The 25,884-nt window shown below is 38.0% G+C and overlaps 1 protein-coding gene across 12 annotated transcripts; it reads left to right on the forward strand.

Annotated features, from left to right (window-relative positions):
• The first annotated feature begins 695 nt into the window (after window positions 1-695).
• Window positions 696-25,638, forward strand: LOC127508091 (uncharacterized). 12 transcript variants are annotated; one of them, XR_007928695.1, is made up of 18 exons: window positions 696-819; window positions 3,500-3,667; window positions 4,135-4,242; window positions 4,585-4,644; window positions 4,889-5,449; window positions 5,526-6,131; window positions 6,631-9,122; window positions 9,537-9,596; window positions 11,371-17,118; window positions 17,319-18,081; window positions 22,577-22,720; window positions 22,841-22,975; window positions 23,364-23,388; window positions 23,901-23,933; window positions 24,079-24,117; window positions 24,232-24,313; window positions 24,759-24,805; window positions 24,872-25,638. XR_007928695.1 is itself a non-coding variant. In XM_051885690.1 (10 exons), exons 3-10 carry the CDS (start codon window positions 22,598-22,600, stop codon window positions 24,877-24,879), a joined length of 492 nt encoding a protein of 163 aa, XP_051741650.1. In that variant the 5' UTR covers window positions 16,853-17,118; window positions 17,319-18,081; window positions 22,577-22,597; the 3' UTR covers window positions 24,880-25,638. The 12 variants fall into 12 exon arrangements, 2 of the variants coding, with proteins under 2 accessions (XP_051741650.1, XP_051741649.1); XR_007928691.1 differs by having other exon boundaries at window positions 24,940-25,638; XR_007928693.1 differs by having other exon boundaries at window positions 24,232-24,805.
• The last annotated feature ends 246 nt before the right edge of the window (window positions 25,639-25,884 follow it).

Raw genomic sequence — 25,884 nt, forward strand, 5'->3', positions numbered from 1 at the left:
AAGAGAAGAAGGGAATGTTCAAATGTAAAACGTTTACAACATATGTGACCCTTGTGACTCAATGCAACTCTGAATCAGCGAATCGTTGTTGCTGATTCTCGATATTTAACCCTCCACTGATCAAATCCTGGTTTTTATTAGTGTAGATCATCATCTGCATCTTCCTCCTTTCCCGTGGGCCCTTAAAATACTTGGATGTCTTTCACTTTTCAAAAAAAACAATTTCCGTCATCGTTCAATGCATTCTGATCACTTGGTGAAACCGAACACCGGTTTCTCTCCACATACAGTGAAACTGGGAGAAATATTGAAGCATGGAGAGTCTGTAACCTACGGCACACTCACCAATGTTAGTCAAAGAGGGCGTTAGTTATGAATCTGGTTATTCACACAGTAAACCACAGTGACAGTGACGCAAACACACACATGCACCGAGGATACAGTAGGGTCACTCTCTGAATCTATTATTCAAAGTCTGATTAAAACCTGAAAATAAACTTTTTGGATTCAAAAAATGTTTATCAGATTTTAAGATTCTGCAGTTTGTGTTACTAAAATAAGCAAGTTTGTGATTGATCATGTGCTGCTGTGGAAAAACATGCAAGTGCTTTGTTTGTGAAAAATAAATGAATTGCAGAAGGTGACTTGTGGCTGCTTTCTTCAGGAAGGAGGAGGGTTTGGTCAGCTACAGCAATATTTGTCCAAAAACAATATAGAACCGTTCCAGTCTGTATTCAGATCCGGACACCACACAGTCACTGCACTTGTACGAGTCACAAAGGACCTTCTTACTTCTGCTGATGCGAGTGCTTGAAACATGTAAGTCCTGCTAGACTTCAGTGCTGCTTTTGACACCATATGTCACATCACCCTCCTTGATAGGGTTTAAGCCATTCGAACACAACCCCAGAGATGACTAACAAAGCATAAAACCTATCTCACTGATCGTTTTCAGCATGTTTGCCTTGAGAGAAATGGGAACGCGGGGACATCGTGATGCGACCGCAAAGGGCACTTTCACTTTCGCGATCTGCTTGCTTTCTGTTTATAACACATTGACATTAAGAATAAAAGTTTTGTTTTTCACGCTGCTAAGAGGACTATCGGCAACTGAAACACTGCAAAGTTTGAGGAATGTCAACTGCATTACATGATGGAAAAATAAGGTTACTTCGTTTTTTACTTGCGCGCGCAGTCTCGAGCCTTTGATAGCGTTCATGAACACAAGTGCTCGACGCATGCGCACTAGAGAGAATCATGCTTGTCTTTTTCGCTCAAATAGTTACAATAAAATGTCTTTGTACTCGTTTAAAATAGAGTTGCTAGTATCTTTTAATCCCCTCACACGAGCGCTCTTCAACACGGCCGGCTATTGTGTTTGTTGTTACTCTTGTTCTGTGTTCTCCGTTTCTTTTCAGACTGAAACAACAGCCCGTTTCAGTGCTGACACCTTGTGGGCAAACTAAATTAGTGCAAAAACTACTCAATGTGCGCTTGCAAAGTGCCTTCAGTCTATATTGTTCTTTCCGGTTAGAAAAACTGTGCTGCGTGTAAAAAATACGAATATGCACGCAAATTTTGAACGCAAATTATAATAAAAATACATTTATAGGTACTCAACAGGCGGCCCGTCAGCATTAAATTTGTGGCCCGCATAATGCTACCTGCTTTAAATCACGACACATAAAACTGGATGCAGTTCAGTTGAATATATTTTCACAATCAAGCAATCAGAAAAAAACAGCATTTTTACCAACAAATCACACTTTCAACTCAATAGAGAGAGAGAGAGAGAGAAAAAAAAAGAAAAGAAAAAAGAAACAGAACGAGAATGAGAAAAATATCAAATCAGTCCGGGAATGCTTGGTTATAATGGCAGTTTCAAACTTGGGTAAAGTTGGTTTTATATTCGCACATTCGGACTTCCGCGTTTAAGAACGTTCTGATAATGTGCAATAAAGTTAATGTTTGCACATTCTGAACAGCGACACGATATTTACAACCAACGATTGTAAACCTACAACATTTTTCACAATCGATCAAAATGGGCAAGTATTATTTTAATTGCACACTTACTTGCGAACGTCCACTGAATGTCCAATGTAGTGTACAAAGTTATTGTAGCCTATGCGGAAGTCCGAATGTGCGAATATAAAACCAAATTTACCCAAGTTTGATTCTGGCAGGTCTGTCAGCGGTGACTGGCAGAGTGTAATACATAATTGTGGAATACATAATTGTATTATTATTGATATAACATTATGACTCTATTCTTTTGTATTATTCACGTTTTAGATGGGTTTATCTCAATTAAAGCAGTCAAATGACCGTGATCTCAACTGATGGAAAATGACGCTTAGCCCAGCCAGCCACTGCTGAGATGCGAGTATAACGCGTTCTCTACCACTCTCGCTGCATGGAAATACATTATTGTATTATTATTAATATAATATTATGACTCTATTCTTTTGTATGGTTGACGTTTTAGATGGGTTTATGACCGTGATCTCAACTGGTTGCTAATGACGCTTCGCTGGACGCTCAACCATCGAGCCAATGTTGCCTTTAATTCCAAGGAAATGTATCGAATCATGATTCGGATCGCGTGTCAAACCGTCAAACCGCCAAACTACTGAAATCACGTGACTTTGGCGCTCCGAACCGCTGATTCGACACACTGATTGATAACGCTCCGAAGCTTCCTGAAGCAGTGTTTTGAAATCGGCCATCACTATAGAAGTCGTTATTTTGTTTTTTTTGGCGCACCAAAAATATTCTCGTCTCTTTATAATATTAATATTGAACCACTGTACTCACATGAACTGATTTAAATATGTTTTTAGTACATTAATGGATCTTGAGAGAGGAAATGTCATTGCTCCCTATGCAGGCCTCACTGAGCCATCGGATTTCAACAAAAATATCTTAATTTGTGTTCTGAAGATGAACGAAGGTCTTACGGGTGTGGAGCGGCATGAGGGTGAATAATAGATGACATTATTTTCATTTTTGGGTGAACTAACCCTTTAAGAAAAAGGGGGATGTGGTGTAGTTATATACATTTAGGGTGTAATTGCATATTGACTCCACTAGCATACTGACGGTCACCTTGGTTTTACTGCTGGGGTTACCGGGAGTGTAGAGTGAGTGATTCACATGCACAAGCTGGTGAGCATATATGCAAATTAAAGATAATTAAAATAAAAATTAATATATATATATATATATATATATAAAATTATTATTAATATTATTTAGAATGATATATGACCCACAGAAACTTCACAGTTCACAGATGCATCGCCATGAATTAAACAAGCATTATGACATCTACAGTATGTGTAACTGCAGTCTTTCCTCTGTAATGAAACAGTGAGTCAGTTCACAGAATGTCACTGCAAGTTCTCTTGTTCTATGTTTTATTATGCATATATTTTGTTGTTTATGGTCATCTGCTGTTGTCTTTTTCCTTTATTGAGATTACGCCTCATTCTCACAGGAACTGTAGCTTGAACTTTTACTTGCATCTGAAAGAGAAGACAGACAGAAAGAGGACTTTTATCTTTGTAACGTCACTGACTGACTGACTCCACCCACACATTCAGATCTCTTCCTGATCTCACGATGGCAACAGAGAAAGACACATATAAGCAGATGAAAACTACAGGTAACACATTTCCTAATAAATACTCTATATGTAAGAAGACATGTAAATATCAGATTTACTAAAACATGAGTTTATTTTAATCATGAATGTAATTAATAACTGTATGAACAGCAGGAACATCAGTGAGTTTCACTTTCATTTCTGTCACAGAACCGTATGAGAAACAAATCTGTGTGTAAAAGTGTGTGTTCAGTGTCGAGATGCATGAATATTTACAGATGTGAAGTGTTTTTAGTTCATGATCTTTAGCTAAACATGCTGGAGCAGAAACATGATGCAGAATATCTGCACAAGTTCAGCATGTAGAGATTAAAGCGTCACATCATGTTCAACACATTTTGGGTGAACTATCCCTTTAATCTACTACAGCTAGTCTCTGTTTATTCTGCTCAGAAATATCCACACATGTGCAACTCCATCAAACATTATCTGGAGGAATGAACAGTCTCACTGTGAATCTCTCGCAGGACGATGATCAGACAGACGTCAGGAGTCACAGAAGGTGATCAGATGAAGACTAAAGACAGAGACGAGGAGAGAACAGAATATCAACATGTCCGCCGCTGACACCAGAGGTGAGAATCAGACAGATCAGAGTTTAAAGTGATTCTTCAAAAACATTTTCAATTCATTCTGTCAGTAGAATTCGAACTCTTGAAGGACTTCATTTATATGCAGAGACAAGAATATACATAACATCCGAGGATATTAATTTCTTTATTGAAAATCAGCTAAATTCTTTTCCTTTCCTCAATTCAGCAACACTGAGTAACTCCAAAGATAATTTATTCTCTAGTAATTTCCCAGCATCTCACACTTTCACTTGTTTCAACAATTCGTTCAAAGGTGATGTTTTCTGTTGGTACATGTGACTATGATGAGTGTCAAGTATAATGTAAGACTTTTGTTTCATACAGTGATCGTTGCCCACATTCCTCCTCGTAGGAGAAGATGGAGCATAGACCAACCTCCTCACAGTAAGTCTTTACCTACATAAATGCATGAAGTGATGAAGAGTGTAGGAATTATGGGTAATTTATCCCTATCAAAACACAAGTGATAAATTCAACCTTCTACTGGTGGATTCTGGTCATTTAGATCTGTGATGTTGGATTAAGATCAAGATCTTGCCATCATAACATGTTACATATCACATGTGTTCTGTGTTAGTGTGTGATGTGAGGATCGTGAACTCTGAATGTCTGATTTGACTCTTTTCAGTGAGGATTGTTCTTCTGGGGAAGAGCGTGTCAGAAAACAGTGGAGTGGGAAACTTCCTGTTGGGACGAGCAGCGTTTGACAGTGAAGCTCCTCCAGATGTTGTAGAGAGAGTAGGAGGAAGATTGAAGGACAGACACGTGATGGTCATCAACAGTCCTCAGCTGCTCCAGACAAACATCTCAGATCATCAGATCACACAGACAGTGAGAGAGTGTGTGTCTCTGTCTGATCCAGGACCTCATGTGATCGTTCTGCTCCTCAAACATGATCAGTGTTCAGCAGAAGATCAGGAGTGTGTGGAGAAGGTGCTGGACTCTTTCTCTGAGCGCGTTTATCAAAACACAATGGTGCTCACCACACAAGAGCCCACTGAAACCAATGACATCCTACAGAAAATCATTCAGAAATGCTTCAACAGACACTTCAGTCTTCAGAGAAGCAGCTCTCCTGATGATCTTCTGCAGACGTTTGAGGACATTGTGCAAATGAATGATGGACGACACCTGGATTGTGCTGAAGCTTCACAGTATTTCACAATGAAGCAACAGGACACAGAAAGATGTGAGTGTGATGATATTTGATAGTTTGTAGTGATATATTTATATATATATATTTTTTATAAATGTTCTTCTCTCAGTTTCAGAGGGTGTGAAGCTGAATCTGGTTGTGTGTGGGAGTGACGGCACGTTAAAATCCTCCATATCAGAGCAGATCCTGCAGCAGACAGACAGAAGATCAGACGTGGATCTTCATGGACGTCAGATCAGTCTGGTGGATCTTCCAGCTCTGTTCAACACTCGTCTCTCAGAGGAGGAAGTGATGTGTCAGACTCTCCGCTGTGTGTCTCTCTGTCATCCTGGAGTTCATGTTTTCCTCCTCATTATTCCTGATGCTCCACTCAATAATGAAGACAAAGCAGAAATGGAGGAGATCCAGAGGATCTTCAGCTCCAGAATCGACAAACACATGATGATCCTCATAATGCAGAATTCAGAGCATCAGACAGCAGAACTCAATGAAGAAACACAGTCTGTCATTGAGAGATTTGGAGGACGACATCATTTCTTTGGTCCCAACACACAAGTGTCCACATTGATGGAGAACATTGAGAAGATGCTGGAAGAAAACAGAGGAGAGTTTTTCTCCACAGAGACATTTCTGGAGGTGCAGATGGAAAAACTGATGAAATATGAAGAGATGAAGAAGAAAATTCAGTCACTAGAGAAATGTGTCCTGTCACAAGGTAATGACCAGTCTTTAAAGAGCATGAAACTTTATTCAGTAGAATTTGAAGTTTAGACATTTGTATTTTTAAACAGAAGAACTGCAAAATTCAACATTCTAAAATTTATATATTCAAAACATTCCGACTGTACGAGAACAAGGTCAAGGGTCAAGCTTCAGTGTTTCAGAGGAAGATTATTAGAATGTTCAAACTAAACATTTTGGCCAATCACTGAATTACTATATTAAATGTATAATCAGGATAATTTGAGATTTAGAACATTTAGAAAAGTCCACAGACGCTGTGTCTCTGAAATGCTCCAGCAGTGGTCAACATCTAGAGGCCAAATAAATCTTGATTATTTCACAAAAAATGCAGTCAATAATAACAATAAGAAAAACATTTTTCCACACTGTATAAAGAACAATGAATCAATAAAACTTCTTAACACTAACTACATCCGTTAATCTTTCTCACAGTGCATAAAACTACACAAAAATGCATTTTACTTTTACAGGTTCAACAGAGAGTGAAGATGATCTGAGGATTGTGCTGCTGGGAAAAACTGGAGTTGGGAAGAGTGCAACAGGAAACACAATCTTAGGAAGAGACGCGTTTAAGGCAGAAGAATCTTTTGAATCAGTGACCAGTGAGAGTCAGAGAGAATCATCTGAAATCAACGGCCGACGCGTTACTGTGATCGACACTCCAGGACTGTTTGATACTGAACTGAGTAATGAGGAGATCCAGAGAGAAATCAGACACTGCATCTCCATGATCCTGCCTGGACCTCATGTGTTTCTCCTGCTGATTCCACTGGGAAGATTCACTAAAGAAGAACAGAAATCAGTGAAGATCATCCAAGAGACGTTCGGAGAGAAATCTTTAATGTTCACCATAGTGCTCTTCACCAGAGGAGATTTTCTGAAGAAAAAATCCATTGAACAGTGTTTGGGAAAACCAGGATCTGTGATCAGAAACCTGATTGAAGCATGTGGAAACAGATTCCATGTGTTCAATAATAATCAGACTGGAGACCGAACACAGGTGTCTGATCTACTGGAGAAGATAGACAACATGGTGGAAGAAAACGGAGGGAGTTTCTACTCATGTAAGATGTTCAGAGAGATGGAGAGAGAAAAACAAGAACAACAGATGAAGATCCTGATGGACAGAGTCAGAGAAAGAGAAGAACTGATGAACAAACTAGAAGAAGAGAAAGAGAGAATGAAGATGATGATGGAAGAAGAACAACAGAATCAAGACAAAGAGAGAAAGAGAAGAGAAGAGGAACTGAAAAGAGAAATAAGAGAAGAAGAGAAACATCAGAGAGAGATACGAGACGAGATGAGACGAGAACGAGAGACATTCAAACATGAAATAGAGGAAATGAGACAAGAAAAAGAGAATTTGAAGAAAGAAAAGGAAAAACTTCAGATCAAATATGACACAGAAACAGACAGACTGATGAACAGAATAGAGAATGAGAGGAAGAAAAGGGAAGAGGAATTTAATGAGAGAGAGGAACGATATGAAACTCTAATAAAAGAGAAAGAAGATCTTCAATCCAAACATGAAGAAGAAGAAAACAAGATGAAGATCCTGATGGAGAAACTGAACAGAGAAAGAGAAGAACTGATAAAGAAACATGATGAAGAGAAAGAGAGAATGAAGAAGATGATGGAGGAAGAACGACAAAATCATGACAAAGAGAGAAAGAGAAGAGAAGAAGAATTGAGAGAGAGAGAAGAACGATATAAAAGAGAAATGAAGGAACAGGAGGAGATGATGAGAGATGAAATGAAGAGAGAACGAGAGATGTTTAAAGATGAAATGAGGAAAGAAAAAGAGAATCAACAGACAGAAATAGACAGACTGATGAACAGAATAGAGAATGAACGACAGAATCATGACAAAGAGAGTGGGAGAAGAGAAGAAGAGTTTAAAGAGAGAGAAGAACGATATAAAAGAGAAATGAAAGAGAGAGAGGAGCTCGAGAGAGAGATACGAGACGAGATGAGACGAGAACGAGAGTCATTTAAACATGAAATAGAGGAGATGAGACAAGAAAAAGAAAAACTTCAGATCATAAATAACACAGAAATAGACAGACTGATGAACAGAATAGAGAATGAACGACAGAATCATGAAAAAGAGAGAAAGAGAAGAGAAGATGAATATACAGAAAGAGAAGAACAATATAATATACAGATGAGAAGAGAACGAGAGGAATGGGAGAAACAGAAACTGGATGAAAAGATAAGAAGAGAAGAAGAGAAGAAAAGGACAGAGAGAGAAAAACAGATTTCTGATGAACAGATTCAGAGACTGAAGAGTGAAATGGAGGGAATAATCAGAGAGAAAGACAGTATGAACATGATGTTGGAGGAAGAACGACAGAATCAAGACAAAGAGCGAAAGAGAAGAGAAGAAGAACTGAGAGAGAGAGAAGAACGACATAAAAGAGAAATGACAGAAAAGGAGGTGCAGTTGAGAGACGAAATGAAGAGAGAACAAAAGGAATGGGAGAGACAGAAACAAGAGGAAAAGAAGAGAAGAGAGAAAGAGTTTAATGAAAGAGAAGAAGGATATAAAACAAAAATAAAAGAGAAAGAGAGACAGATGTGTGAGGAGATGAGAGAACGAGAGGAATGGGAGGAACAGAAACTAGAGGAAAAGATGAGAAGAGAAGAAGAGAGGAAAAGAAGAGAGAAAGAAAAACAGCACAGTGATGAACAGATTCAGAGACTGATGAGTGAAATGGAGGGAATAATCAGAGAGAAAGAGAGAACAGAAAGAGAGAGACGAGAACAACTAGAGGATTTAGAGAAGAGACTGACAGAAGAAAGAAACATGAGAGAAGATCAACAAAAGACTTCTGAAGAAACACTGAAACTCCTTGAAGAACATCATGAAGAAGAACTGAAGAGAAAACGAGTGGAGTGGAGAGAGGAATATGAACGAGAGAAAGAGAAGATGAAGAAGAAGATCTGCTCTGAAACTGATCAGGTGAGTGTTCAGAGAAACATGGAGACAACTGATTCATGTGATTTTAACACCTCAATAACCTCTAAGATACTAGTCCACATTTTTCCTATTTATTATAATCATCTGAAAATATATTGTCATATAGTTTACACCTTTTGGAGCTTGTAAATGATTTAACACCATCTGTTACTATTTTCCTGTAATCAAGTATAACGTCACCTTCAGGGAGTTGGTAATAATCTGATGAACTGAAGTAACAATCATTTCAGTGCAGACAGTAATGCTGAAATGAACTGATTTTCTGTGTAATGATTGAGTACAGAAGAAAAGGCTTTGATTTATTATTATAGATGTGCCAGTGACACAAGAAAGGTCAGATGAAATGATAGTTCTGTTAAAATCAAGAAATGTATTATTGTTTTGTCTGTTGAACAGAGAGAAAACAGGGATACTGGAACAGCAGGAGTCAGAGCAGGAATAAAGCATCTACACATGGTAAGAGTTGAGTTGTAGTTTATCAGAATTTAATTTAAGGGTCAACAAAAATTTGGGCCCTTTTTCCACCTGCTATTAAGAAGTGTTTTGGTCGATCGGATCACAAGTGGATGAGGGAGACACATTCCCATAATGTTAATGCATTAGGTCAGTATATGGAGAGTAGGCGTCTTTAGTGGCTGTTTGAACACATTCGACCACATGAGCGTTTACACTACAAAAGCAATCCGGATGAATGCGTTTTCAACTACCTCTGGAAGTGGTTGAAAGGGAACAAGCTCAAAATGTTTTACACCCCATTTACACCTGTATTTAGAGTCATCCACATGTGATCCAATTGTCCAAACGCTTCTTAATATCAGGTGGAAACAGGGCCTAGAAGAGGAAAAATTGGCTCAAGAAAGGAAATGCTTCAGATTGATTGCTGAAGGGAAAATATCTAGTGTTGGATCTGGGATTTAAACTAACGAACATCAGGGTTTGAATTATCAGCCCGGTGATATTGTGAATACTGTAAATTCCTACCTAAATTGAATGAGTTTTTCTCTTTATCTGAGAACACTGCTGAGGATAGATAGAGTGTTTTGGTGGGCAAGGCTCAAGAGGCTTATATTGTCCTATCAAAACCTGAACAAAGAGATGATGTGATTGTAAAAGAAGTGGTGTTTAAAGCATATAACCTTTTTCCAGAAGTGTATAGACGGTGGTTCAGGTGGTGGAGAAAAGGGGAAAAACAAACACAATTTGCTAGGGAATCAACTATTCATTTTAATCGCTGGTGTATCATTTCAGGCACTTTGAAAAAACATGATTAAGGGTATCGCAATGAGAGAAAGAAAATCAAATAGGTGACCCTTGCATAACCTCCAATAGAAGGTTGTCAACTCCTCAAATGTGTCTAATTTCCAGACTACTCAGTTGTAGGAACAATGGCCAACATACACTGATTCAGAGAACATAGAGAGCAAGGAAAGGTGAGAGGATTACACATCAACGCATCGAGAATCCCGGCGATTACCATTGTTATTGCCTTTATGAGTTAAAATGAACTCAACCGCAAGAACGGCTGCTTCAGCTGCAGGTTTATGTTTATTAATGTACATCGCAATTGTTCCAGCTTTTCCAACACCATTAAGTTGCACAAACCGTCTAAGGTGTTCAGTCCTGTAGACAACTGTGAATGATGGGAGGATGAAAGTCTACTTTTGTGGTTGATTCTGCATATCATTGGATATGTTTTTTATTATTATAATTTTTTGATTAGATTTGTTAGTTGAATTTGGATAAGAATTTATTTGGATTATTCCTTTGTGTTTTATTTGGAATAATAAATATTTGGGTTTGGCCAGAGACTTTGAGTAGTCTCTGTTTTTAGGATGTTAGGTGTTCTGGCCCGGCGTAGCTGACTACACTACACCAGTTGATCAACTGACTGAAAAGAAGATGCTATAATGTGTATAATGTATAATGTGTCATAGTGAACAAGCAAGTGTGCTGTTATTTTGAATGTCAGTTGAAGTCTTATTTTCATTTGATTGAAAATACAGTTAAAGGAATATTTCAGATTCATTATCAGTTAAGATTCAATTGAGTCCATAATTAATTAATTATATATAAATGTGAACTCATGAAATCCTTAATGCTTGAAAAAAATAGGTTTTATTGTTAAAAAAAAAAAAAAAAAAAGCTGCAGCTGTTCAAAGTGATGAATAATTAGAATGGGTTAGAGCTTGCAGATAAAGTAACACAACAAATTGTGTCTTTTCTTTCACAGAGTCCTTCAGAAGTCCTTAGAACAGACGAAGTGCGACCAGATCAACATGAGGAAAAAGAAAACCTTTCAAAGTCAAAAACACTCCTTGACAGACTTCATCTCAGCAAGCATCAACATAAACTGAGAGCTGCAGATGTTCTTCAGATAACTGTTCATTCATTACAGTCTCATGAGTCTTGTGCTGAAGAAGAGCTGATTCACACTTTCATACAAAAACTACTGATGATGAACTACAGAGCAAGATACATTCATGTTAGAGATCCCAATGAACAAAGAGGCATTGACTTGTTTGAAGATGAGAATGATATATTCATACCAGTCTCTTTGTACAATAAAAGAACAAGCCAATCTGACCATATTCACCCGATGGATGTCCAGATGGCCGTGTTTCATTGTGCTGATGGTTTCCTGAAGCAGCTGATGGTCACTAAACTGTCCCAGTGTCAGTACGCTCTGCCTCTGCTTGTTCCTGATCCATTCACACAACAGATTGAGTTTCCTCTCTGGACATTCAGACAAATCCACAAGATCTGGAAGATCAGAAACACCAACAATGAAACCATCAGTCAAATCCAGCCGATCTACAAGGCAGAAACTCCAATGGTGTTTTTCTTCAGGTTTGGCTCTGTGTCTTCATCCAAGTCTCAGCTGATGAACAGTCTGATCAATGAGAAACACAACACGTTCTTCCACAGGAACTGCCCAGGCAGCAGCAGAACCAGAGTCCTGATGGATGGAGTGGTGGAGATCGCCTGGTTCTGCCCCTCTGGAACAAACACAGATAAATTCACTGACTGTGTTGCGTTCTGTAATCTACACGGTGATGCAGGAGACCATGAGAAACAGCTGCAGATCCTCACTGAAATGAGCTCAGTCAATGTTGTTCTTCTACCACGACTTCACAAGAATGACAGAAGTGCAACAATAATCCAAAATCTGTACAGGATCAGAAAGCCACTCATTTGTCTTTTTACTGAGGATGAATCTACTGCCATTGAGACAAGGAGAGGAAAATACAAGATTGGTTTGAAAGACAGAAATCATTCAGAAGTATCTGAAGAACTCAGAAGAGCTATAAATGATTGTCTCTCAGAATCATCTTCCACTTTCAGACTTGAAGATGTGTCCAAACACTCAGACATCAGAGTAGATGAGGAAGATGATGATGACTGCAGGAGAGGAAGAGCAGCAGCACAGCAGATGATGAGTTTACTGGAGAAGAAACATCTGACAGAAATCAAAGAATCATTTCTGCCTCATCAGGGAAAACTGTGGCATCAGTGGAGTCAGAAGAACAAAGAACTACATCGACCTCGAGCAGATGATATTGAAAGGGAACTAAGTAAAAAACAAACAGAGATGAAGAAAATCCGTGAACAACAGCATGAATCTGACATCAGTGAGTTCATTAAGCTCTTTATTAGACAAATGAACTCACATAATTACCATAACAGTATGTTTTTCCTTGAATGGCTCAGAATCCTCCTGGATGAATACACATCAGCTGATCTTTCTGTTCTACATCACAGATATGATGAAAAGTGGTCAACAGTCTTAAAACTGAAAGAGTGTTATAATAAATCTGAACAACTCAAAGCTGCACAAACTGAACTTGAGAGAATATCTGGGGATTTTCAAGCTGCATCCTTTGGTCTGGAGCACATCATGAGGGAGATCGGTCAGATCTATGAATCATGTTCATCTGTGAAGAAGAACAAGAAAGACCTGCAGGTTCACTTCTCTTCTCTCCCGAGTCTTGCAGCAGAGATGTTGATCTCTGGATTTCCACTGGAGCTGATGGATGGAGATGCTGCTCATGTTCCTGTGATCTGGATCTCTGCTGTTCTAGATGAACTCATCCAGAAACTGGGAGACAAGAGAGTCTTTGTGCTGTCAGTTTTAGGGATTCAGAGCTCTGGGAAATCCACCATGCTGAATGCCATGTTTGGACTCCAGTTTGCCGTCAGTGCTGGCAGGACAACCAGAGGAGCTTTCATGCAGCTGATCAGAGTGTCAGAAGAGATGAAAACACAGATGAACTGTGACTATATTCTGGTTGTTGATACTGAGGGTCTTCGTGCTCTAGAACTGACTGGAAGATCAACAAGACATCATGACAATGAACTGGCCACATTTGTTGTTGGTCTTGGAAATCTGACATTGATCAACATCTTTGGAGAAGACCCATCTGAGATGCAGGACGTTCTTCAGATTGTTGTTCAGGCCTTCATGAGGATGAAGAAGGTCAGACTGAATCCCAGCTGTGTGTTTGTGCATCAGAACATTTCAGACGTCACAGCTATAGAGAAAAACATGGAGGGAAGGAGACGACTGCAGGAGAAACTGGATAAGATGACAAAACTCGCTGCTGAAGAGGAAGTCTGTGATGCTGAATATATCAGTGATGTCATTAGATTTGATGTTGATAATGATGTGAAGTATTTTCCTCAGCTCTGGGAGGGCAGCCCACCCATGGCTCCACCAAACCCAAACTACTGTGAGAATATTCAAGAACTAAAGAAAACTATTATGTCTCATTCAGCAAAATCACATGGAATGACGCTGACAAATCTGAAAGATCGTATTAAAGATCTCTGGGAGGCTTTACTGAAGGAACGACTCGTCTTCAGCTTCAGAAATTCTTTGGAGATTTCAGCTTACAGGAAACTGGAGACCAAATACAGCAGGTGGTCCTGGAGACTTTGCAGTGCCATGATGGAAACTGAGAACAAATTACACAACAAAATAGAAAATAAAGCAATTCATGAGGTTGAGGAAACTGATCTTCATATAGAACTGAAGAAGACAAGTGAAGAAGTGAAGAAATCAATGTCAGAGTTCTTTGAGAAAGACAGAGATAAAGATATACTGATTCAGTGGAAAACATCATTTGAAATCAAAATCACAGAGCTTCAGGAGAACATTGTGAGAGAAACAAAGAGGAAATTAAATGAGGTTCTTCAGCAGCGAGACCTGAAGAAAGAGATTGATGCTCAGAGGACACATTATGAAAACACTCTCTATGAAAAGAGCAAAGAACTCGCCTTAAAACTCAAAGACAAAACAAATGATGAAGAAACACTGAAGAAAGAGTTTGATTTGTTCTGGGAACAGAGTGTGAAGAAGATCATCAGAGACACTCCTCTAATCAGAGACATTGATGTAATGAGAGATGTGAGAGAGATTCTCAGTGACGTCTATGAAAGTGTTTCTGTAGTTCACTGGAGGGGGAGCAGGGATATTTTCACTGTGATGAGTTATTCTGATTATGTGAAGATAAAGAAATCCAGTAGATTTACAGGAGCTTTAAGACATCGCATATTAATTAAAGAGATGTTTGGTTATGGTCCTCTATCTAAAGAGGATGAAGCTCAAATCAGATCATTTGTCACAGATGTTGTTCAGCAGACAGACAGAATGATTCAGTCAATTAACATTTCAAAGATGGGCTACAACATCAGCTGCATTCAACAACTCACAGGTTACATCAAGAGGAGAGTAACAGAACATCAGGATGGACGAGTGAATTATCTGTTCAAGAATGAATTCTTCATGGATTTGGTTCTTTCCATCTGTAAGAGATCAAACAAGATGATCACTGACCAACACAACCTGTTCAGAGAAGCCAATGATCCTGTAATATATGTTGAGAAGAAGAGAGGAGAGTACTATAGTATTTTCCAGAAATACTGTCATGGATCTGCATGGTGAGATCATCCGTCAGAAACTGAAAGAGCCCATTTGAGTGTCTACAAGAAGACTGACAGAGATCTGACAGATGATCAAAACAACATATTTCTGAACATATGCCTCACTGATAAAGCTAAAAATGCTTGATATTATAGTTTATTACTAATCTAAACAGCTTAATCTCTATAATGAACTGAAAAAGATCTATGATAAGGATATTAATGACAGACTGTTGATGAAATATGATTGAAGTGTGTGTTTGTTAAAGCTCAGTGCTGTAATCAGACGGTGGAGGAAAGTGTGAGAAATAAACAGATGTGTGAATCAAACCTCTCAGACCTGTCAATCTGATTCATATTGATTCATATTCATATGATTCACTCGACACAAATACTGTCAACATCATGAATTTATTGACCTTCTCAAGTGTCCTTTCACACTTGTTTAATATTTACTCGTATTATGAGAAACTTTGATTTGACTTCAGGAATTGAAATGATGAAACCTGAAGATCTCTATAGCAGATTTTCATTCTCTGACAGTATCTCAGTCATTGATAAAATTCATCACTTAAACATTGCTAAAACATAATTAATAATGCTTACTACACAATACTGTGATCAAAATGTCTAAAGAGTTAGAAATTAAGAGACAGAGAGAAATGTGCTGAGTGTCGACAGGATCTGAACTCAAACTCTCACTGATGATCTTTGACAGTTCATATCTGTCTCATTCTCTGTTCAGTGTCACAAGAGTTCATCAGGATCATTTCACACTGATTGTTCATATGAACTCGTTCTAGAAACTTGTTAAAGCACATCAGCTCCAGCTTTGGGTTCTCCAGCTTCATCCTGCTGACCAGATGATGAGGATGAGCTGATCCTGATGGAACTGGAAGACGGAGGATTTTAATGACACTCTTAAACTGCAGGAGTATCCACACATCTTCATCTGTTTATCTGAAGCTCTGTGTTGATCCTGTTGAACATCTGCAAGCTCTCTTTTCTTCTGCATTTCCTCAACCAGTTTTTGCTGTTTCTTTTTTTCTGTTTTCCCAAACCTCTGTTCTCCATATGCTAAAACAGGTTTGAGACCCCTGGTGTAAAATAATCACTGAATTATCATTTGTGTGATTGTTAGAAACAAAGACTAACAATGAAAGACTAAAAATGATACTTCCGTCATAAAGTCATATTTGATAATTAATCAGTGGCCTAAACTAAATGTCTGAATGAATAGAAAATACTTTGATGAAATATACTAATAATATGTCAATCTGTTTTTCTTCAGTTATTCATAAATCGGACACAGAGGAACAGTGTAAGCTGGTTTTACTGCAGCACATGCCTGGCAACAATAACATATGCAGATTTTAATCAGTTTCTGTCAGTTCCTGACACTGTTTCAGAGTACATGATTGTTTTACTGCTTGAAGTTTCTGTTTTGACGTTGTTGTTTGTTGAGTGTCCGGCAGATGGCGCCAAATCTCCATTCAAACTGATGACTCTTGAACGGCTTTCATTCATACGAGGCAGTATCAGTCCAATCACGTGACCGTTATTATATCTGTATTATTACTGACAGAATTAATCACGCTTACTGATTAAGCGCTCTCATGAGTCACGTGTGTCTGTTTCTGCCTGGTGTTCCGTACAGTGTGTGTGTGTGTGTGTGTGTGTGTGTGTTCAGTTAGTGAACGCTAGAACTGCGTCATCAATATCTGCTCATTCTTGCTCTTAAGATTCCCGAATGATTTCCGTCACAAGGCACGTGCAGGAATATCAGGCGCCTCCTCCGCAGGATCACGTGAACCGAAAGTGAAAGTGAAAGTGAACAGTCTTGAACAGCAGCTCGACTCTTGTGAGGTTATATTCCGCGCATTGCTGTATTTTATGCTCATATGTTGGTTTGGTGATATCAGTAATAATTTCGAGCATCTATTGAGATTTTTTTTTTTTTATGTTTTAAAGCGTTTTTCTTTTCGAGGAACCGTTTTTATGAGCTTCATGTGTTCAGATTATACAGTGAAGATGGCGACCGGAGCTAAAACACTTCCTGGTAAGAAACTCCGTTTACACGCTTTAAAGACAGTTTGAGTTAATATTATTCTATCCAATCCTGCTTCACACTGAGCTGATGAATATATTCATGTACATGTGAGTTCATTTCTGCTGTCGCTTATCTAAACCTGGGGAATCACAATACAGTCGACTCTGCCTTATTTTACATTCACACTCCATATTTTCTGTCTCTTTCAGAGATCAGCTCCAGTCCAGATGATCCAGTGATCCGGATTCTTCTGATGGACAGAAGCTCAAAAGCTCATCTGGAAACACTACTGGGAGAAAGAAAGATTAAAGTTAAAAAGAAGCATAAAGCTGAAGTTTGAGAGAAGAGGAATTCTCCAGATCTGAATAAAGAAGATGGAGACGATGATGAAAGAGGACACACCTGGACTTTATGATGATGAATTCAGTAAAGTGTAGCTGATGTTCTTGTCTCCACGCTTTTCTCTTCACCATTGAAGTGGATTTATTCACTTGGGAAAATAAGAAAACATGAAGAAACTCCAAAGAGTGTTTTGGGAACAGAGTCCCACACGTTAAAAACTTTTATAACAGCAATGATAATTCACACTACACAGAGTGAACTGGACCAAACAGTGGTTTGACACGATATATGTAGAACAACAGGAACTGGACTGGAGTATTACTGGACCGAGGCTTTCAAAACACATATAAATATACAGATCAATATTTCTGTCTTTATCATATGTTGCAGAACGCAGTTCCGCACACTTGAACCGTGTTACATGTCACTGGCGATCACAGGAAGTGCATCTCCTGCGGTGATTCATTATGCTGGTTTCTCATGTTAACTACAGTAAGAACAAATGTAGCTCCTCCTCCTATGTCAGCCTAGCCTGCCTGTTTCTGACGCGCTCGCGCTGCAGTACAACAGCACGAGACCATCCTGCCATCAAGAGCCCTTCATTCATTAACTCTGAAGATCTGCTATCAGGTAAACACAGCTTTAATATAGTCAGTCTATAGGTTTAATTACGGTTTCTGTTGATTGTTGTTAAGGATTTTAAGTGTCAGCGCCAGGATGAATTACTGAAAAAGGCATGTTAGGAATTTCAGAGGAAAGATTTAAAAAAAAATCCAAGAAATAGAAATTTTATTTATAAGCGTTTAACTGTCTTAGTTTTATCATCGCTGTCTGAAGGACGATTCATAACTTTTACCAACGATACTGTAAAACAAAATGTTCACAATATTTCCCCTTGAACGATGAAATGGAAGAAATCAAGAAATAGCAACAGTTTATCAATAATGTTCGACGGCTGCCTGTACATTTTATATGAAAGTTGATAATTAGAGTGAGATGTCCCAAAAAGCATTAGGCTATGTGTGTTTATTTTTTTAAGAACCCAAGAAAAATACTTGATTAAGTTGTTTTGTACAGCGCTTTATTCATCCCTGCCAGATATTTATCGGGTAAAAAAAGTTTATGCTGTTTTTGTCTACAACACGGACAGACAGAAGCTGTATATTAGGATAGTCAGGGTTCTGGAGATGTTCCTCTTTGATTCAGTACTGCGCATGCGCGCGATTCTCTAAGGGGGGAGGGGTCGGGATCCTCTTAATACATAATATATATCCTCTGAGAAGTAGTTTGCCAGAACAACGTCAGATATTGTGAAACTGTAACCTAGTTATTGTTTTTACATCAAAGTATGTCTTGGAAACAAAGCAAAAAGATTAAATCTTGCAGAGGTTTGAATTGGTGTCTTTTGTAGTGATCAAGTTTGTATAAAAGTTTGAGCACAGTTCTAGCTCAGAAATTCGATTACAGTTGCTGAAACAAAAAGAGTTTCAACCATACCCGGTCCCCGCATACATATATCTTATTGCTATCTTAAATATATATATAAACTAAATAATCTGACAAGACAAAAATGGCCAAAGAACCAAAATTATTTCACATTCTCTCAGTTTAAAAATGTTGTTAATTCAGTTTCTCAGTTTTAGTCATTCACCCATTAATCATCTCAACAGAAAGTGGCCATTTAACAATTTCTCATCAACAGCTGCTTGACAAATAATTCATTCAACTATACCCAGCAAGCAATTTTATGTCTAATAGACGTCTAATAGCCGTCAAAACACAGCCCGGCCGTCTAGGCTAAAACGAGGCAAAATTTGGGCTGTCAGTAAAAATCTAATAGACGTCTAACCATAACCCAAGAGTAGACTAGTCCTCAATTAGACGGCTATTAGATGACTACATATTTATGTCTAATAGACGGTGAATATGGGTCTAGGCTAAAATAAGGCTAAATTTGGGCTGTCAGTGAAAATCTAATAGACGTTTAACCATAACCCAAGAATCAAATATACAGCTAATGAATGATTACATCTATACATGTAATAGACAACAAAATAATGTCTAAAGGATTCTTTTCACTTAAATATAACAGGTTCTCATAAATGACAATCCGTCCAAACAAATTAAATATAAAGGTTTTATTTAGAAAAAGAACTCAAGATAATACAAAATGATAAAATAATGAAAATTAAATTTTACAAATACAATACAAATAAACATTAACAAAAAAAAAAAGGAACATTTTACAACTTAAAATGATAAAATATAAAAAATTGACAAAAAAAGTTAAATAAAAAAAGTTAACAATGTTTTTTGGTTTATAAAACAACCTGATTAATTTTCGGGTCCATAAATTCCATGTTTCATGTAAAGCACTTTGAATTGCCTTGAAAACTGTTGTTGAAATGTGCTATACAAAATAAACTTGCCTTGCCAAATCAAAAACTCATATTTTCATATCATAATGATCAAAAGATTAAAAGATATACGAGGCTTTCGTAACAAATAATAATAGGGTGCACAGGTTTCATGTTTACCCCCTTGTATTTAGATAATTAGAGAGTTTTAGGGCACAAGTAAACATACTGTACATGTGCATGTAGCATGTTAATCTAACCACAACATGGCTTACTCTGAGTCCCGTTAAAATGTCACGGTTCCTACACATGATAACACATGATGTACACAAATAATGAACGCATGTCAAAATGAAAAACAGATACTTACAAGACCAAAAACAGGAAAGAATTTCCTTTAACATTTGCTGTTGCTTGCTTTCCGTCTCCAACAGTCGTAAAATGGCGAAAATGTTTATCGCGAGATCTGGCAACAGTGATCGAGAGCTAACTTTCAAGTCTCGCGTTGCCAGTGGTCATGTCTCAGTAGAGCCACAGTTGCCATCTAGCGGTTGAGAATTGTAATTGTAAATTTTTATTTAACTTAAAATTAAAGACAGTCATATATGTGTGTGGTGTTATATATATATATATATATATATATATATATATATATATATATATATATATCGTAGAATGTGTAGGACTGTGTGACAGCAAAAAATATGCTGTTTCAAATGTATACTTGCATTTGATGGTATATCATGAATCCCACAAGCTTTGTGGCCGAAAATTACTTAACGCTATTTTGGTTACAATCATTGCTGGTCTGAATCAGGGCTGTAGCCAAGTCGTAAAAATTGCCTCGATTTCGCCGGGTGGACTAAAAGCAGACTGCACATAGCCTATCTAATTCAGAGCTAAATCGTGACTACAGACCATGTCATGAAATGCCACGAAATCAGGATTGACTATAGGTGGGCTACAAATAGCCGGCCTCACTATGAGCTAAATCGTGGCTACGCACAGCCTATGCAATAGAACATGTCAAAGATATTAAACCAAACACCTTGTAATCACTGTTGACTTTGCTTACATGATGCAATATCATACATCTCGCAAGTTATTTTGGCAAAAACGACATGTAACCAAATTAAAGATTATTTTGGCTAAAAGTGGGTTACACATAGCCAGACTATATCGGGTCTATAGTTAACCGAGACGGTGAAATGACGGCTATTGCTTGCTGGGATATATCTATACACACACACACACACACACACACACACACACTAGTCTGTGCAACGTTTGATGTAGTGTAATCCGCTTAAATGTGTCACAGTTTCACGTTTACTACTAAAAACGGAAAAGTTTTCTTTGTACAGATGACAACATTATCAAAACTATCCCTGTTCACACGGATCTGAGAAAATGACTAAAAACGCTGTATTACACATGCCAGAAAGTAGTTGGCGATGTCACTCTGTAAAGAAAGACTACGCGCCTGCGCATACACGCATTATTTCACAGAGCACTCGCGCCAAACACACGTGCCTATCCACCTTATTTTACAGTTTGCTGCACTTTGATATTCTTCTCATTATTTCCCTATAGCGGCTAATAAATTGAAAGTCTCACACACTAACAGAAAACACCTTACCTTCGCTTTGAAAAATAAGGTGAATAGACTAAACATGTAATACACATGTGCATGCCATGACTGTTGTCATAGATTCACGCTTTTGCAGTTTACACGGAGATGACAACGGTATATCATTTTTGAAAACTTGCACTTTGAAACACGTTTTCAAAAATTTGTATTTTCAGGGCACCAAAACGACGTTGTTGTGTAAATGAAGGGCCAAAAATGCATAAAAAGTTTTTCGTGTTTAGTTGAAAACGGTGTCATATAAACAGACCCTCAGTTTGGACTTCCTGTTTGCACGATTTCATGCCACTAGTTTGTTGTCATGGATACTGATTTGAGTCTTTATTGCTGTCAGCTGTGTGTCATTAATCACCTCATCTGCACCAGTGTTGCCAAGTCCACGGTTTTCACGACTCAAAATGTGACATTTAGTCCCTGGAATGCGATTGGGCTAGTTTTGAGGACCAATTGGGCAGGTTTTGTTGTGATCTGCACCTGTATTTAAGTTCCCCTGTTTCTGTTCATTGTTTCCGGGTCTTGTTTATGTTTGGATGTGGAATATACGCTGCTCTCTTTATGTGGATTTATAAAAGACTGCCTCAATATCGTCAACACAACCTGTGACAAAATTTAGCAACTCTTTGAAATGCTTACATAGTGTCACGTATGGCTGCTGGCAAACAGACGAGGAAGACGAAGATAATCCAATAAATAGTTTAATATATCACAGATCCAACAGACAGACGAACGGGTAGCAACACATACACATAACATAGACGATACCGGACAATGAACTGAACTCCGGTAGGAACTTAAATACACAAAGGTAAATGACGAACAGCTGTGAGAATTGTTAGTGTCCATGGTGACTGATGAGTGGCGGTAAAGTGGAACAGGAAACACGAGACAGGAGTGACAACAAACTGAAAGTCCATGAACGGAACATAATGGTGACACAGTTCCACACATGCTCTTTAGAAATTCATAAGCGTATTTGCATATGATAAATTATAGAAAGTGATTCTCTTAACCTTTTCATTGTTAAATGACCTTTTTCAGAAACATTTAAATGTTTATTCCAAGAAAACCCTTGTCATGCACTAGTAATATAATGTAGTGATTTGGTCTGTGATTTTAACAGGTTCTTCATTTGAGTTGAATCATGTCTATCAACATGACGTGTGGAGAGATTCAGACAACAGTGGGGTTTATGTACAAGATTCTGCCTGTGATTCTGAATCACACACTCAATGATCCTGACTGCGAACAGAGCTGGTATACAAAGGTGACTGTTACACACACACACACACACACACACACGCACATGCATGCATGCATGCATGCAGATAAACAGATCTCTCTGGCAGTACACAATACTTGATCCTCTTGTGTTTGATTTGTTCAGGACGGGCGTCTGTTAGCAGATCCATCAGATCCACACAAACGGATGTATCCTGTTATTTCAGTCTCATCTGAATGTCTCGTCACTTCTCACTGTGTGGATCAACTTCATCATGAGATTCAGTGTCATTCTAAAGGAGTAAATCAACTCAATCTCTCTCAACATTCATCTGTTTTCATATTTAAAAGGGTCATGAACTGCATTGTTTTAAGACACAGCTTTAATATAATGACTAAGTTTATGCAACTGGCCCCTGGTGTCAATAAAAGCTTTTATTGGACTAACAAGGAAGTTTTCAGTTCTGAAACTTACAGGATATTCTTATAGTATGATGACCTCTTATATGTCAAAAGCTCAAGGAAAATTTGATTTCTCAGTTCATCACCCCTTTAAACACAGAAATGTTGATCTTGTTTTTTTAATTTAATTATGAATCATTAGAGCTGCAGTTCAACATGAACACTATAAACTCACACAGTAATTAGTCCTTCATGAACACTATAAACGTTGCTTTCTTTCATTCCAGATCACACATGAGACCGTGTTCAGAGGTGAGAGACACTTTAATTCTTATGATGATGTTTATGATGGACAGATGATCCTTAAAGTGACACTTCATACTGAAATATCTTCATGTCATTCCAAACCTGAATGACTTTCTTTCCTCTGTCAAACACAAAAGCAGATATTTGTTTAAAGGAAACCTCTGTGGTTTTGGTCCATGAAATTAAAGTCACAGAGGTTTGGAGTGACATGAAGGAGAGGAAATGATGACTGAGATTCACTTCTGATACACTTCAAACACATTCATTACTATGTGAATCTGCCTCGACATGATTGCAGATGTTCATTAAAAGAGACACACACATCTGTTCTGATTCAGATCAAACTCTGTGTTGAAGTGAATCTGTTCTGATTCAGATCAAACTCTGTGTTGAAGTGAATCTGTCCTGATTCAGATCAAACTCTGTGTTGAAGTGAATCTGTCCTGATTCAGATCAAACTCTGTGTTGAAGTGAATCTTCTGTAAGTGAATCATGATGATTGTGAATGTGTTTTTCAGTGAGGAATGAAACTGCAGCGACTCCAAACTCAGGTGAGTTTCAGCTGATAAACGTGTGTCTAATTCACTAATAAAATACTGATTCAGATCTGATTCAGACTCAATCCAGTTTGAATGTGAACAGGTCTTTGTTTTATGTCATATTGTCTGATATTTGTGATCATTGTGTGTTTTAAAGATGTTCTGGATGAAGTGACTCCGTCTCTCCAGCTCTCAGGTGAAACATCAAGAGATTCAAACCCTAAACTCTAATATTGATTCATCATTGTTAGTGATCATCTGATTTCACTGGTTTATGTATTCATGATTTTATTGCCAATGGCTCGTATAGATCACTTGTGGTGGATTTCTGTTCTCGTCATCATCTTTCTTCTGGCATTTCTCTGTTTCATGCTGCGTAGAAGGATCTTCAGGTGAGTCCAGACTGATCTTTCCTAACATCGTACTTCAGTCTTTACATCTGACACTAGTTCACAAGAGCTCATGTCATCATCAATTTCATTCATTTGTCATCAACATTTTCATTCATTTAATCAGCTTTAACATTTTTTTATGAATCTGTCACATTGGTAAACAGATTTCTAGATAATGAATTTATATATGTGACCCGTGCTGGCAAAATGAGTCGCAATGAGCAAATTTTCAAAAATGAGTTATTGTTATTTTCACATTCTCTGTCGAAAAACCTTCAAAATGTCGTATGATTTGACAAAAAATGACTAGGCTACATCTGTTTGAAGTACATAGTCAGCAAAGTCAGTTTTAAGAAAAATCAAGTTAAAGTTTTCTGAAGGTTCCAAAACAAAATCACCTAGAAACTAAAGTATGCAATAATAAGTGTCAGTCTGTTGTTTTCAGAGGTAAGCGCGGCTCATCTGTGAGCATGAGGATGATCCAGAGAACAGGTGAGTGAATCAAACTGAGAGAAAGGCTTGAACTGTGTTTCACTGAATCACATGATCATTTCACAGATGGATGATGAAGTAACCTACAGCTGAGACGGATGAATCCAAACTGAATCTGAATGTGTTTCACGCAGGGATCTGAAGGTTGGACCTGATGATCCGCGTTCACTGCAGGAATCTTCAGTGTCCAGATGATGATCACCATCTGATGCTCAACATCACGGCTCATTTTTAATATGCACTCGCCTTACAGCACCTTGTTTTTCCTTCACAACGAAGTAAAAGTAGATTTCCAGACCTTTCACTGTCTCTGTTCCTCTCTGTTGAAATGAGCTGCTGGCCTCCATACGACCTTCAAGAAGCAGCTGAAGACACTTGTTCTGCATGCACTTAATGAACCCACAAGCTTAAAGCAAGGCACTTTATTAGAAAAACATTCTCTTCTTCTCTGTAGGGGTGTAACAGTATAAATATTTATACAAAACATTTTTGGTTCGGCATTCGTGTGTACTGAATAAATGTGTTTTTTAAACAATCATCACAATCATCTTTGTGATTTGTTCTGAAAAGAAACAAATCTTTGTTTTAGTTGTTCTTTTGTAGTTCTTTTCATGGTATTTGTAGTTCTTTTTGTTCATGCTAATTATTTCCAAGTGTTGCTTGTTGTTTTCTCAGTTATTTAACCATGTGCTTGTGTGTATTATTGTTTGTTTGTACGTGTGCCTTTCATGTGGTTACGTATCAAGGTCTTGAACCTACATGTCATGTGTTTTATTGGTCAAGTTATGGACATGTCTCATGATTGGAGCAATTAAACACCTTTTTTATCTGCATATAGATCCAGACTATTGTTTGATTGTTGTGTTTTTTTTTTTTTTTTTTTTTTGAGGCCACGTTATAATGTAGTTTATTACTGGTTAACACCACGGCCATCTGACGTAATTCCCTCAGTCAGTGCTGTTGCTGCTCATGCTGGTGAGTCCTGTGAGATGTCTGCACCTTCCTGTTCATTCCAGGAAGTCATGTGGGTGATGTGGTCACGGGTGTGATGAAGAGGTGGGTGTTTGTTCAGGTTGGAG

Source organism: Ctenopharyngodon idella, chromosome 3 (assembly GCF_019924925.1).
Source record: "Ctenopharyngodon idella isolate HZGC_01 chromosome 3, HZGC01, whole genome shotgun sequence".
In the NCBI taxonomy this organism is placed as follows: domain Eukaryota; kingdom Metazoa; phylum Chordata; class Actinopteri; order Cypriniformes; family Xenocyprididae; genus Ctenopharyngodon; species Ctenopharyngodon idella.

Coding starts and splice junctions, on each gene's coding strand:
- LOC127508091 (XM_051885690.1), top strand. CDS start 22,598: ATGTCTATCAACATGACGTGTGGAGAGATTCAGACAACAGTGGGGTTT. Junction 23,389..23,900: donor ACATGAGACCGTGTTCAGAG/GTGAGAGACACT, acceptor TGTGTTTTTCAG/TGAGGAATGAAACTGCAGCG. Junction 23,934..24,078: donor TGCAGCGACTCCAAACTCAG/GTGAGTTTCAGC, acceptor TGTGTTTTAAAG/ATGTTCTGGATGAAGTGACT.